At 34.9% G+C, this 14,736-nt stretch overlaps 1 protein-coding gene across 1 annotated transcript; it reads right to left on the reverse strand.

Moving 5' to 3' along the window:
• Positions 1 to 8,352: 8,352 nt before the first annotated feature.
• On the reverse strand, positions 8,353 to 10,123 carry LOC131597021 (putative callose synthase 6). Its single transcript, XM_058869742.1, has 2 exons — positions 9,718 to 10,123; positions 8,353 to 8,621 (listed from the first exon to the last, which is right to left on the reverse strand). Exons 1-2 carry the CDS (start codon positions 9,728 to 9,730, stop codon positions 8,353 to 8,355), a joined length of 282 nt encoding a protein of 93 aa, XP_058725725.1. The 5' UTR covers positions 9,731 to 10,123.
• Positions 10,124 to 14,736: the final 4,613 nt, after the last annotated feature.

The following is a 14,736-nucleotide window of genomic DNA, read 5'->3' on the forward strand; positions in this document are numbered from 1 at the left end:
AGGTTTGGATTGAAGACAACTCTAGCTTCAATATTGAGATTCCCCTCTTTCTCTTCACTCTACTCTCCTCTTCTTTCACCAAAACCCCAAAATGAACTTCCAATTTCTATTTCCTCTAAAACCCTTGTTTTAGTTAAACCCTTACTATCTTAAATTACTAATGGGCTCTAACTAACACCCCTCACTTACTAATACCGACTTAGGCCCAATTATCAACAACACTTACTATCTTATATTATTACTAATAATCCCCAAATAAAACAACATAAAATCAATTAAACATATAATTAACACATAATGCACAATTAATTCACATAAATAAATAATTAAAGAAAAACGGTCGTTACAACTCTCCCCCACTTAGAATATTTTCGTCCTCGAAAATTACCTCAATCGAATAACTCAGGATACGACTCGCGCATCCTGCTTTCCAATTCCCACGTCATACTTTCACCGGTAGCACCCGACCAAACGACCTTCACCAAAGCAATCTCTTTTCCTCTAAGTGTCTTCGTCTCGCGATCCTCAATCCTTATAGGCATAGTCTCTACCGTGAGATTATCCCGCACTTGCACATCGTCCATATGAATCACATGCGAAGGATCCGAAACATACTTTCGAAGTTGCGACACATGAAACACGTCATGCAAATTCGAAAGATTAGGCGGTAAGGCCACTCTATACGCCACATTACCAACTCTCTCAGAAATCTGATATGGTCCGATAAAACGAGGAGTTAGCTTCTTCGACTTCAAGGCTCTCCCTACTCCGGTAACCGGCGTAACTCTCAAGAATACGTGATCACCAGCTTGGAATTCTAAATCCTTCCTCCTCTTATCATGGTAACTCTTCTGCCTACTCTGAGAAGCCTTCATCTTCTCACGGATCAACTTAACCTTCTCGGTAGTTTCTCGAACAATCTCAGGTCCAAGTACTACACTCTCACCCGTTTCATGCCAACACAACGGAGTCCTACACCTCCGACCATACAACGCCTCAAACGGTGCCATACCGATACTCGAATGGTAACTATTGTTGTATGTGAACTCTATTAATGGAAGATAAGTATCCCACGTACCTCCCTGCTCAAGAACACAAAATCTCAACAAATCCTCCAAAGATTTAATCGTTCTCTCCGTTTGACCATCGGTCTGAGGATGATACGCCGAACTCAACCTCAACTTAGAACCCAACGCCTCTTGCAAACTCTTCCAAAAATCTGAAGTGAACCTCGGATCTCTATCCGAAACAATACACAAAGGAACACCATGCAACTTCACAATCACACGGACATAAATTTCTGCCAACTTCGAAACCGGATAAGTGATGTTAATAGGTATGAAATGAGCCGACTTCGTAAGCCTATCAACAATCACCCAAATCGAATCATGTCCTCTCACGGTATTCGGCAAACTTGTCACAAAATCCATGGAAATACTATCCCATTTCCATTCAGGGACTTCTAACGGTTGCATTAAACCAGCAGGCTTCTGATGTTCAACCTTCGACTTCTGACAAGTCAAACATGCGTACACAAACTGAGCTATGTCACGCTTCATTCCAGGCTACCAAAACAAATTCTTCAAATCTTGGTACATCTTCGTAGCTCCGGGATGAATACTCAGATTACTCCTATGACCTTCCACAAGAATAGATCTTTTCAAATCCACATCACCAGGTATACAAATCCGATCACGGAACCTCAACACACCGTGCGCATCTAACTTGAAATCACCATTCTCAGCTTGATCGACTCCAATCATTGAATCAACCAATTTCACATCCAACTTCTGGGCCTCTCTGACACTATCCAGAAAATCATTGTTAATCTTCAACATACCCAATCGAACACTCTTAGGGGTCACTTCACATACCAAACTCATATCTCAAAATTGCTCAATTAATTCCAACTCCTTAACCATCATTGCCGACATATGCAAAGTCTTGCGACTTAAGGCATCAGCAACAATATTAGCTTTTCCTGGATGGTAATTTAAATTGAAATCATAATCCTTCAACAGTTCTAACCACCTTCGTTGTCTCATATTCAATTCCTTCTGATCAAACAGATACTTCAAACTCTTATGGTCGCTAAAGACTTCAAATCTAGAACCATAAAGATAATGTCTCCAAATCTTCAACACGAACACTACAGCAGCAAGTTCCAAATCATGTGTAGGATAGTTCTTCTCATGAACCCTCAACTGTCTTGATGCATAAGCAACAACTTTACCATTTTGCATGAGCACACCTCCTAAACCCATCTTAGAAGCATCACAATAAACCACAAACGACTCTTCCAGATTAGGCAATATCAAAATCGGTGCCTTCGTCAACCTTTTCTTCAACTCGGTAAAACTATCTTCACAAGAAACATCCCACACGAAAGCCTTACCCTTACAAGTCAACTTAGTCAACGGAAGCGCTAACTTAGAGAAACCTTCAATGAACCTTCTATAATAGCCAGCTAGTCCCAAAAAGCTTCGAATCTCGGTAGCCGACTTAGGAGTATCCCATCTCAACACGGCATCAACCTTAGACGGATCCACGGCAATGCCATCACCAGAAATGACATGCCCTAGAAAACTATCTTCCTTCAGCCAGAACTCACACTTGGATAACTTAGCATACAACTTCTTCTCTTTCAAGACTTGCAATGCCAACTTCAAATGCTCATCATGATCTGATTCTGATTTAGAGTAAATCAAAATGTCATCAATGAACACCACCACAAAACGATCCAGATATTCATGAAAAATACGATTCATGTACTCCATAAATACTCCAGGTGCATTAGTAACACCAAAGGGCATCAATGAATACTCATAATGTCCATAACGTGTTCTGAAAGCCGTCTTCTGCATGTCCTCATCTTTCACTTTAATCTGATGGTAACCCGACCTCAAATCGATCTTGCTAAACACACGGGCACCAACCAATTTATCCATCAAGTCATCAATTCTTGAAAGTGGATACTTGTTCTTGATTGTCACCTTATTCAACTGACGATAATCAATACAAAGTCTCATACTTCCATCTTTCTTCTTAACCAACAATACTGGAGCTCCCCACGACGACACACTAGGTCTCACAAATCTCTTCTCAAGCAGCTCTTCCAACTGCTTCTTCAATTCAGACAATTCAGATGCAGACATCCTATATGGTGCCATAGACACAGGTCTAGTACCAGGTACAAGATCAATAGAGAACTCAACTTCTCTCTCAGGCGGTACATCAGGAATTTCATCAGGGAAAACTTCAGGAAAATCGCACACCACCTTCAATTCTTCTATGATCGCTTGGTTCTCAATAGACATCGATGCAACCAAGGCAAACACTTGAACATCCTCTCTTACTAACAAACGAAACTGTCTAGCGGACAACAACTCAACACCTTCCTCTTCAGGAGAAGAAAACCTCACAGACTTATCATAGCAGTTGATGTGAACACGGTTATGCTCTAACCAGTTCATCCCTAAGATCACATCCAAACCTCTCAACGGCAAGCACACAAAATCAACAAGGAAGTCTCTGTCAAAAATCGACACTGGACACTTCAAACACACAAGAGAAGTGGTCACCGAACCCTTAGACGGAGTATCGACAACCATCTCCCCGTTCATAGCAGACAACACAAGACCCAATTGATTAACACAATCGGCAGATATAAAGCAATGAGAAGCACCGGTATCAATAATAGTAATTAAAAGAATGCTATTAATGAAACAAGTACCTCTGATGAGTGAATCCTCACTAGTGGTCTGAGTTCCCGACAAGGCAAACACCTTTCCACTAGATTGCTCCTTCTTGGGCTTCTGACACTTGCTTCCAATATGGCCTTCTTCACCACAGTTGAAACACACCATATCCTTATGCGTACAATCGGACGATGCATGACAAAACTTCCCACAACGGTAGCATCTTCTAGCATCAACATTACACGACGTGCTCTTGTGACCAACCTTGCCACACTTGAAGCACACAATACCAGCAGGAGCATCTCCCCCACTAGTTCTCTTACCATCAACCGCTTTCTGCTTGCCCTTTCCACTCGAAGCTTCATAAGGCTTACCACGACCTTGATAACCCTTTCCCCTCTTCTCACTTATCATACGATAATGAGCATTGTTATCCTCTTCATAGATCCGACAACAATCAACCAAATCAGCAAAGATACGAATCTTCTGGTAACTAATTGCTTTCTTAATCTCCGGACGCAACCCATTCTCAAACTTAATGCACTTGGAAAACTCACCATTCGGCCCATCATAGTGTTGGTAAAACTTTGCCAACTCACCAAACTTAACAGCATACTCCACAACAGATTTGTTCCCTTGACTCAGCTCAAGGAATTCAATTTCCTTCTTGCCACTGACATCTTCAGGAAAGTACTTCCTTAAGAACTCCATGCGAAACACAATCCAAGAGATCTCTTCACCACTCGCTTCCAATATCCTACAGGTCTCTAGCCACCAATCATCCGCCTCAACTGCTAGCATATGAGTCCCATACCGAACCTTATGTTCAGGAGTGCAATCCATGACACGGAAAATCCTCTCAATCTCCTTAAGCCATGTCAATGCGCCATCAGGATCATAAGTTCCCTTAAACACAAGAGGGTTCTCTCTTTGGAAGGTAGCCAAACTCCGAGAAGCAGCACTCTCTCCACCATTCGGTTGGTTCTCCAAAGCTTGAGCCATTGCTTCTAAAGCAGCAGCTATTGCAGCATCATTCCTCCCAGCCATCACAAGTCTTCACTACAACACAAAAGCAATCAGCACAAACAACAATATACGCTTGTTAGACTACACTACGACACGACACATGGCCGGACAAGACTGACCTGCTCTGATACCACTAATGTAACACCCCAAATCTACACCGCAATAAATAGGAATACCAGAGTACAAAATTTCAAGCAAATAGAACATAACGATTCGGAGCATCACATTTTAGACAACGAAATCACATACATATAACATGCTCAATCACTTAGATATATAACACACATGTAGGAGAACAATATCGAAATCATTAATCATTGTCAGCCAATCAAGTACTTGCACCGCAGCGGAAAATCATATGTCAACAACAATACAACTCATAATATCACGGCCAAACACGGCACGATACATCTAAAAAGTCTCAGCATAATATAAGGACAAGGTTTAACAAGGATAAACGCAAGAAACCAAAACATAAACAAGTAATCCAACGTTCCCCGAGTGCTACAGGTACACGACTACTCCGCATCATTACCTGCACGTTACCAATGGAGGGTAACATTCAAACAGAAAGGTCGAGCTATAGGTACACGACTACTCCGCATCATTACCTGCACGTTACCAATGGAGGGTAACATTCAAACAGAAAGGGTGAGATATCAATCATTATAAAGAAGCGTATGATAATATTCAAAGCGGAGAAATAATCATACATCGGTCACCACTTCTCAACATATATCACTTACTACTATTCACAACATTCAACATCTTACCGACAACAATAATATCAATCTCAATTAAGGCATACATAGTCATTTATCACATATGCTCAACGAAACAACCATCAAATTGACACAAGATAACATTCATGTTATGCGCACACAAATATTCAAATACGACTCATCACACGACTTTACTTATGCAACTCAAACAATGCAAATGCATGTGGTACCATTGGAGTAAAACTCCCGTCTCAAACAATTGCCATTGGGCCGTCTCAAACATTCGCCACAAGGGCCGTCTCAAACATTTGCCACTAGGGCCATCTCAAACAATGCAATGAATGTGACTCAATGATGCACATTCACAATCACACTTAACGACATAATCGACTCGAACAACACAATCCACGTAAACGACATGATCAACTTAAACGACATAATCAATTCCGGATATCCAATGTCAACAAAATCCAATTCAAGGAGATTCCAAGAGTATTCAAAGTTATACTAAGCATATTCTACGGAAAGACATCAAATAGGGCTTCACGTAGGTTCAAACGGCACTTAAAAAGGAGTTACGGTTCAAAAGATACAGCATTTCAAAGTTTAGAAAAAGTTCTGCAAAACAGGGTTCGCGGCGCCAACAGGGTTCGCGGCGCGAACTGAGTGAATCAAATATTTCCTAAGGTTCTGCCAAGCAGTTCGCGGCGCCAACAAGGGGTCGCGGCGCGAACTGAGCGAATCCAAAAATCCCCAACTTTCTGCCAAGCAGTTCGCGGCGCCAACAAGGGGTCGCGGCGCGAACTGAGCAAATCCAGAACTTCCAAAGTTTCTGCCAAGGGGTTCGCGGCGCGCACAAGGGTTCGCGGCGCGAACTGGCGATTTTCAGAAAACCCCAAACACAGAAAACAGCATACGAAACCCATCCCAAAACCCCTAAACTCAACCCAATCAAGTTGGAAAACATCAAACATCACGAACAACCACAGAATACATGGTATAAACACAAATACAACACATATTATGGGTCTTATAACATCATAACATCAATTTAAACACATTTCAAATCATCAAATCAAGCATTTGTTCATGGACCTTAACATCTCTACACACAACTTCCATGGATGCAACATTCAATTAAATCCCACCCAAAACATCATCATACATCCCTTTAGCATGAAAGAATCCCACCCTTACCTTAAGTTTGGATTGAAGACAACTCTAGCTTCAATATTGAGATTCCCCTCTTTCTCTTCACTCTACTCTCCTCTTCTTTCACCAAAACCCCAAAATGAACTTCCAATTTCTATTTCCTCTAAAACCCTTGTTTTAGTTAAACCCTTACTATCTTAAATTACTAATGGGCTCTAACTAACACCCCTCACTTACTAATACCGACTTAGGCCCAATTATCAACAACACTTACTATCTTATATTATTACTAATAATCCCTAAATAAAACAACATAAAATCAATTAAACATATAATTAACACATAATGAACAATTAATTCACATAAATAAATAATTAAAGAAAAACGGTCGTTACAGTGGCTGTAAAGCAGCAGCGATGGTGGTGCACTTGACTGTTGAATATATATTACACAGAAGAGCTGAGGAATTGGAATGAATATATATTACACTTCATGCAGATTCATGCATCATTTTGATTCCGGAAGCCACGGTAAAAAAAAAACTTATATTCAAGATAGTATAAGGAGAGAATATGTAGAATTAGTTTTATAACATCATATCATAACAATATTCAAAAGGGATCCTTGAATCGGAAGGACGTCGTCTATCCTCTAATATTTGAGAAGCCAAGTTCAGTAACCATCTATATATTTCTTCACTAAAATATGTAGATTAAAAAGTTAGTTTGATTGAGACTATGGAAGAAATCTGTAAAGGAAATCTTGTTTCTACGAAACTGGGAAGATGAATGTCAAAACACTGAATTCGAATTTTATTTCAACTGTGATGCAGAAATAACAAACATCTTCAAATATTATTTATATAAAATTAAGGAGATGAATGTTTAAACACTGAATTCATGTTATATATCTTCAGGGAAAAATCAATTCAATATCAACTTAATACCTATGTTTTAGAATTGCCGCCATGATCTCTCTCAACATGCTCCACAAGGGCCATAGGGTCTCTGAATCCTTTACTACATTTTGGACACTCATTAAATGTAACATTAGCCGCAAATCAGTTGCTACTTCTTTCATGAACTTTATGCACATGATCGACCAAAGAAGTTACTGAAGAAAACTTGGCACCACATTGAGGGTATTGCTCCACTTGACCACTGCTATTTCTCTTTCCCCCAACATCAGTTGATGTCCCCCTAGACTTGATTAATTTCAACACTCAACTTCGACATTCCAGCCTTAGTTGAAGCTCAAATATTGGAAGCAGCATTAAGAAAGCTCATTGTCCACTTAGATATTAATAGTGATATATTACTACAGTGACATCTTGGTTGTCATCTTTTGTACACTGATGTTTGATATAACCTCGGTACTCCAAACAATACACCTAAAATGGTTTGGGATAGCACAATTAGCTCAAACAAAAAGCTCTTAATATTGAAAAAAGGAAGAATAATAATCCATAAAAACAAATCACCAGAATCTCATAGTTTGATGAGTTAGCATAGTCTCCAGTACTTCATACAACACATTGGCAATCTGAACATTCGTAACCATCACCGCCCTTCGAGAAACATTAGAAGAAGAATAATTAGACATTGTAAATTCACATGATTCACACAACCTCCAAGAGCATGTTTAAGAAAAATCAAGCCTTATGTTTTTTTAGTAAATTCACCATCCCGGATTCTAATCTCATAGAACGTGTGGCAGTACACTGTTGAGCAAATATAAGTGGAAAACACCATTGATTAATAAAAAACAACAATAACAACAACAATGGAAAAAGAAACAACTCTAGGATTCTCCAATTCAATACCAATAGCAGCTCTAAGAATAGGCACAAGAACATCCAGTGAAGAAGGAACAATCTCACCATTCATAATATTCTCTTCATTTGGCAACTCAAAAGTCCTTGTTGGTTCCCTTATCATCCTCTTTGAAGGTTGTCTAGAGATCTCAAAAGGACCCTTTGTTCCACTGGCGCTAGCCATGTTTCTACCACCACCAGAAACACCACCTACAAAAACACCAAAACCAAGGCAAGTTTATATTACAAATCAAAAAGAAAGTGGCTTCAATCAGGGAAATACACTTAAACTAAATTACTAAACTCATCTTAAGTTGTGAAATCATTCCATGTATGTATCTCATCCACACCAAACTTGAGCCTTAAGGGTCATTTCATGTAACACGAGATAGAATCGCTTCAGCGTAAATACGGGACAAAATTGTGTTTCTTGCAAATCTAGGTGATCTTTTGCTATGCCTACAAGATTTACTCATTTGGTTGATTAAAAGATTGTGCAGTAAAAAGGTGAAGTATGTCAAGTAATATTGGTTAAAAAAGTACTAAAGTTTTGATATTTGACATTGATATAACATGACACGGGTATCAAGGAACATATTTGTGTGTTAAGAAAAATCAAAAGCAGCTAAAGCCTAAAGGCAAAGAGAAACCTGCGAATACAACAGTCCTTGTGCCTAAGTGCACAGAGTTTCCATATGTAGCCGCTTTTAGGGACTGCTGCAGCTAGAAGATTCAAACTTAGCTATGACACTAACAACAGTCCTTGTGCCTAAGTGCACAGAGTTTCCATATGTAGCCGCTTTTAGGGACTGCTGCAGCTAGAAGATTCAAACTTAGCTATGACACTAACAACATCAATATAACATATATGGACATCATTGAAAGAAATTAGCTGTGACAGCATTGATATAACTTATATTGACAATAATGATAAATATGATATATTAAAATACTTATGAAAAAGTACAAATAGTACAAACATAGTGCACGAGTAAAGTGATAATAATGCATTCTCCAACTAAACTATAACTTTTAATTCAAATTAGTTCAAGTTGTTGTAATTGTTAATAATGACAAAATATTAGTAATAACAAATTAGTCCATATATATATATATAGCTGGTGGACATGGTTTTAGGTTGAATTGCATAATTTAATCAAGGTTAGGCATGTTAGAGTATATATATGGATATAAACAACATAATTGTCAAACCAAAATTAAACAAAGGACTGCTGATAAACTAATCTATCAAGCTTTCTGTTAACTTATGGCCTTAACAGTTATATTCTCTCATTCTCTAGCATACCTGACACCAGCATCAAGCATTTCCTTAAATACTGCTAATGCTTCATCCTGCCTCCTAGCTTTCCCATAAGCATTAATGAGTAAGGCATAGCTAACCACGTAGAGTCTGAGATCAGCTCTTTGCTCTTTGATCTTTGTATCCCCTGCATGAAGAAATTGAAGTTAAGAATGCAATAATTAATATATTTTACTTCGTACAAGGATTATTGAAACCACTCCATGAATGTTTTGGAACCAATTTACACAACCCACAAAGCCAATTAACAACCTCACAACAGGATCCTGAGGAGGTGCTATTCTAGGATCATAAACACTAAAAAAATTTCCTTTCTTAATAAGCGGAATAGCCCAATCCACAACCGATGGCGGCAAATAAGCAACATCAATTGCTTTCCTTCCACTTATAATCACCAACAACATAATCCTGAAACTAAAAAACATCAATCTTAGTACCCACAGTTAAAAAATCACATTAAGAAACAACTTTTCATTAATTTGAGTCATTAGTGTGAAAAGAGAAACACTACCTTTCACATTGAGCCATAACCTGCAGTTTCTTCACTTGGGTCCATTGCATCAATTCCAGCAACAAATTGTTTAACCCTTCCGCAAATATTCCTCACGTGTAGTTCCTGCCAAAATTTAGACCGCTCATTACATTACCCAATCAATTAGCAACAATATTAATAACACAAATAAAAAATATCAGAATGTCAAATATAATCGGTTACCTTTTATTTACTTACAAATAATGTTTTAAACATTAAGTTATAGGTGAAAATTCATAAAAACATTTTATCAAACATGGAAGGTGCAAAATTAAGGAAATCTAATTCACTAAGATGGAAAACACAAAAGTCATTCATACACTATTTATCAAGCTGTGAAACTATGTATCCTATACAATATAAAATTAGATATAATATTTGGTGTAATATAAGTTCAGGAGGACCATATTCCGTATGAATATATACAATATGCAATTCAAGTTCCATGGTTCTAATATTATGTTATCATTCACCGTGTGTTTCTTTTGTGAGTAAACAAATGAAAAGTATTATTATTAAATACTTGAGGTGATATCTAGGCTACTTGAAGTGATTTTGCTTCAAGATATTTTTACAAATCTGGGTAATAAAACGAAGCAAACAAGCCAGCGACAACAACAACCATTTGTTAAATGGAAACAAAAAACAATGAAAAATATGATGAACATGAAACCAGCGAAAAACGAACATGAAAATGAACATCAACCTCAACAAACCAACGAAAAAACAGAACATAAAAAGGAGCATCAACAAAGACGAAACTGGATTCGTGAATACGACTTGATGGATATGTAAAATGAGATGAACATTAATATTTAACAACATTAGATGGTGTTTGGTCGCACAAATTTTTACCTGAGATGAAGTGGAAGGAATTCAGATCTGGAGGAATGGAAGGAAGTTCTTTCTTGAGTTTGAGTTTGGGAAAAGTGATGAGAGAGAGGGAGACTGTACGATAAAGACAAGAGGGGGAATAATAGTATAGTAGAAGGGACCATTGGTTTGAAAAGGAGGAGAAGAAATTTACCCGGTCATTTACATGTTCTAATTCCAAAATTTCAAAATGGTTTGAAAAAATAAGAGGGAAACATTGAAAATGGGATGTAGTTGCCACTTGGCATGATTCTTGATTTTCATTAGACAACAAATGTGTATTTAGTCAATTACATAAAAGGGCATCAATTAGTGTAAATGAAAATTGAATTAAAGGGCAATATAGGGTGTTTGGTGGTATGTCTCAATTTTAGTTAGGTAGTTGATATGACTTTTCAAAGAAAATCTTGATTAATAACGAAGGGCTTTCATACGTCAAACATGACTTTAACATTTCTTTTTATTACTTTCACAAATAAAATCAAAATTGAAGAATGTAAAATAAAAAATAAAAAATATGATATTACAATATTGAAGAGATATCAAATGGTTACATGAGATCATATATATATATATATATATATATATATATATATATATATATATATATATATATATATATATATATATATATATATATATATATATATATATATATAAGGATTGTAAGATATTAATAAATTAACCAACTTATAATAAACTCTAACTAACTGATCTACTAATTTTTATATTCCATTATTCTTTCACTAATTCATAGTAAGAAAAAACTTAATATAAGTTTGGAGTATAAAACTAAAATAACAAGTTATAACAAATTCTAAAAACATATTAGGACAAAAGAAGAGAAATTGACTTAACTATCTTTTTTTTTAAAGACAAAAAGCTAAATGTCAATAAGACTAAAAAAAACTTTTGGCAAAAACATTCATTTTTTAATGAGTGATAAATAGAATGCCAGTTTGGCGATAAGAAAGACTTTTGCTTACTTTTCAATTTTTTTAAGATTGCTAAAATGTCAATTAGGTTAAAAAGATAAAAACAAAAATATCACCAAATTTATAATGTTGTTATATTATGTTTGGATGAAACATTTTAATAGGGTAATATAATGTTTTGAAAGAATTTAAAATGATTTGCACAAAATTTATTATTTTAATATAAAAATAAAGAATTGTTAAAATGATGGAAATTTATAGAGTATTTTATCTAAGTTAAATTTAGGCTCTGTTTGGTAAGACATATTTTCGAGCTTATAGCTTATGTCTTATGTCTTATAAGCTCATATGATAATTTAGACCCGTTTGGTAACGGTCTTTTCATCACGAGCTTATAGCTTATTTTACTAACTTATAACTTATTTTCCAGACGCTATTTTAAATAGCGTTTTAGCTTATGTCTTATAGCTTATTACTTTTTCTTCCTTTTTTATCCTCATTATTTCAATTAAATTCATTTTTAACCCTTATAATTTATTTTAATTTAAAATAAAATAATTATATATTAAATATCTTTTATGTCATTTTACATTTATAAGTTAATTAAACCGCTAATTTTACCAAACACTTCAATGAGCTTATAAGCAATCAGTCTCAACCATCCGCTATAAGCTATAAGTCATCAGTCATCAGCCATCAGTCATAAGCTATAAGCTATCAGCTAGCTTATCAGTCAACCGCTATTTTTACCAAACAGACCCTTAATCATTTTGAAATGACACCAAAAACTAAAAAATTTGAAATTCCTCTCATGCTCCATAGAATGTTTTTGTTACTATTATTTTTTCAAATTTTACAAATTAGTCCTCATATTTTTTAAAATTACAAAATTGACCCCTAAAAATTTTTAAAAAATTGCAAATTGGTCCTTAATAATTTTTAAAATTTATAATTTGATTCTTCAAATTTTTAAAAATTGCAAAATGGGCCCTACTTTTTAATTTTTTAATTTGGTCCAAAAATTTTAAATTTTATAAAAAATGACCTCAAAAATCTAACTATGAATTATCTTAATACTCAATTCAAATAAAATAATTTAAAAATGAGTGAATTTCAATTGAATCATTTGAATTACTTTGAATTTTGAATTTTTTAATTTCCAATTACCTCATCCAAATAACTCTTAAATTTTTTTAAATTTTTTTAAATGATTATTGTTTATTTAATCAAAGAACAAAGTGGTGCCTTCTAAATTGTATTGCTTGATTTCTTCATACACTTCTTTTAAATAAGGTTTGAATAGATCCTTTGAATCCTCTGTATTTTTTGTCAATGACTCGTCTTTCTCAAGATTCTGGAACTAATGACTCGTCTTTGCATTTCATGAAAGATTTTCGTTACTTCAATTTTTTTTTGACAAATAATTTTACCAGAAGTTTATAATAGAAACAAAATTTCAATGGTAATAATACTTGATGTTGAAATGACAATAATGTCTCAGTTAAAAAAACATATCTTTAATATGTCAGTCAGATAATTTTGTTAGTTTATTTTAGAGGTATAGGTTCAACCGTTCAAAAATAGATATGAAGAGTAATTTTTAATGAAATAGAAGATTAGAAAAATTCAATACAAACTACATACTATTCCATGGAAATTTTACCTAACACCCTCCCTTTATTTGGGTTTCACACCTCCACATAATTCTTTTTTTACCATAATATCTTTTGAGTTAAAGAATTTGTCGGATTTTTCGAATTATTTAGTATTATATGTGTGGTGTAAAAGACTTTTAAAAAAATTGGTAAAATTATTTTAAAAAATAATATTTAAAGTGTTTAATTTTTTTTATCTGTAGATTTTGAATTATATACATTTTTTATAATCTTTTTTAAAGATCGATACCTAAATTAATTCATTTTTATTATATTTTTAAAATATCCAACGATATATATCGGGATGTATTGTTTTTTAAAAAATCCACAAAAAAACCATTTTCTTTATGATATTTTAAGAGTTTGCTTTTTACCTATATAATAGGTGGAATTTGTTGGAGAAATATTTTACCTTGTAAATTTTGAATTATATGCATTTTTATCGGTAAAAAATAAACTTTTTGAGAACTTTTAGTTATAACTACCGAATATTTGGTCTTGTTTGGCTTTTTGAGATAATTTTTTTTCCATAAAATGTAAATTTTTTTGAAATAAATAAAAACAAAAGAGGTATTTTTTGACATTATTAAAACATGTGGGGTGTCAACAACAGGGTGCCATGTAAAATTGATACTACATGTTAGTCCAATGAAACTAACATGGTCCATCCTACTTTCAATATCTACATCTTTAAAATTGGGCATGTTTTGAGTAATCTCAAGCTCATTTTTTTGTGCTTGTAATGTCTTAGATATTTTATCGTGTTGTTGACGTTTTTTATTCCGTTGTATGTGTTGTAGATGTTTTTTATTCCGTTGTATGTGTTGTTTTTTAGTCGTTATGTCATTTTATTTTTAACAAGTGTATGTGTTGTAACAAATGTTCTTAATAAAAAAAGTCATGTTTAGATCTTAAAGGAAGTGTGCACATAGATTTCAATTGGTTGAGCCACTAGCACTTGTGGGATAATTTTTTTTTTTGTGTCCGGCATAAACCACACTTTCTTTCT

This window comes from Vicia villosa, linkage group LG4 (genome assembly GCF_029867415.1).
Source record: "Vicia villosa cultivar HV-30 ecotype Madison, WI linkage group LG4, Vvil1.0, whole genome shotgun sequence".
Taxonomy (NCBI): domain Eukaryota; kingdom Viridiplantae; phylum Streptophyta; class Magnoliopsida; order Fabales; family Fabaceae; genus Vicia; species Vicia villosa.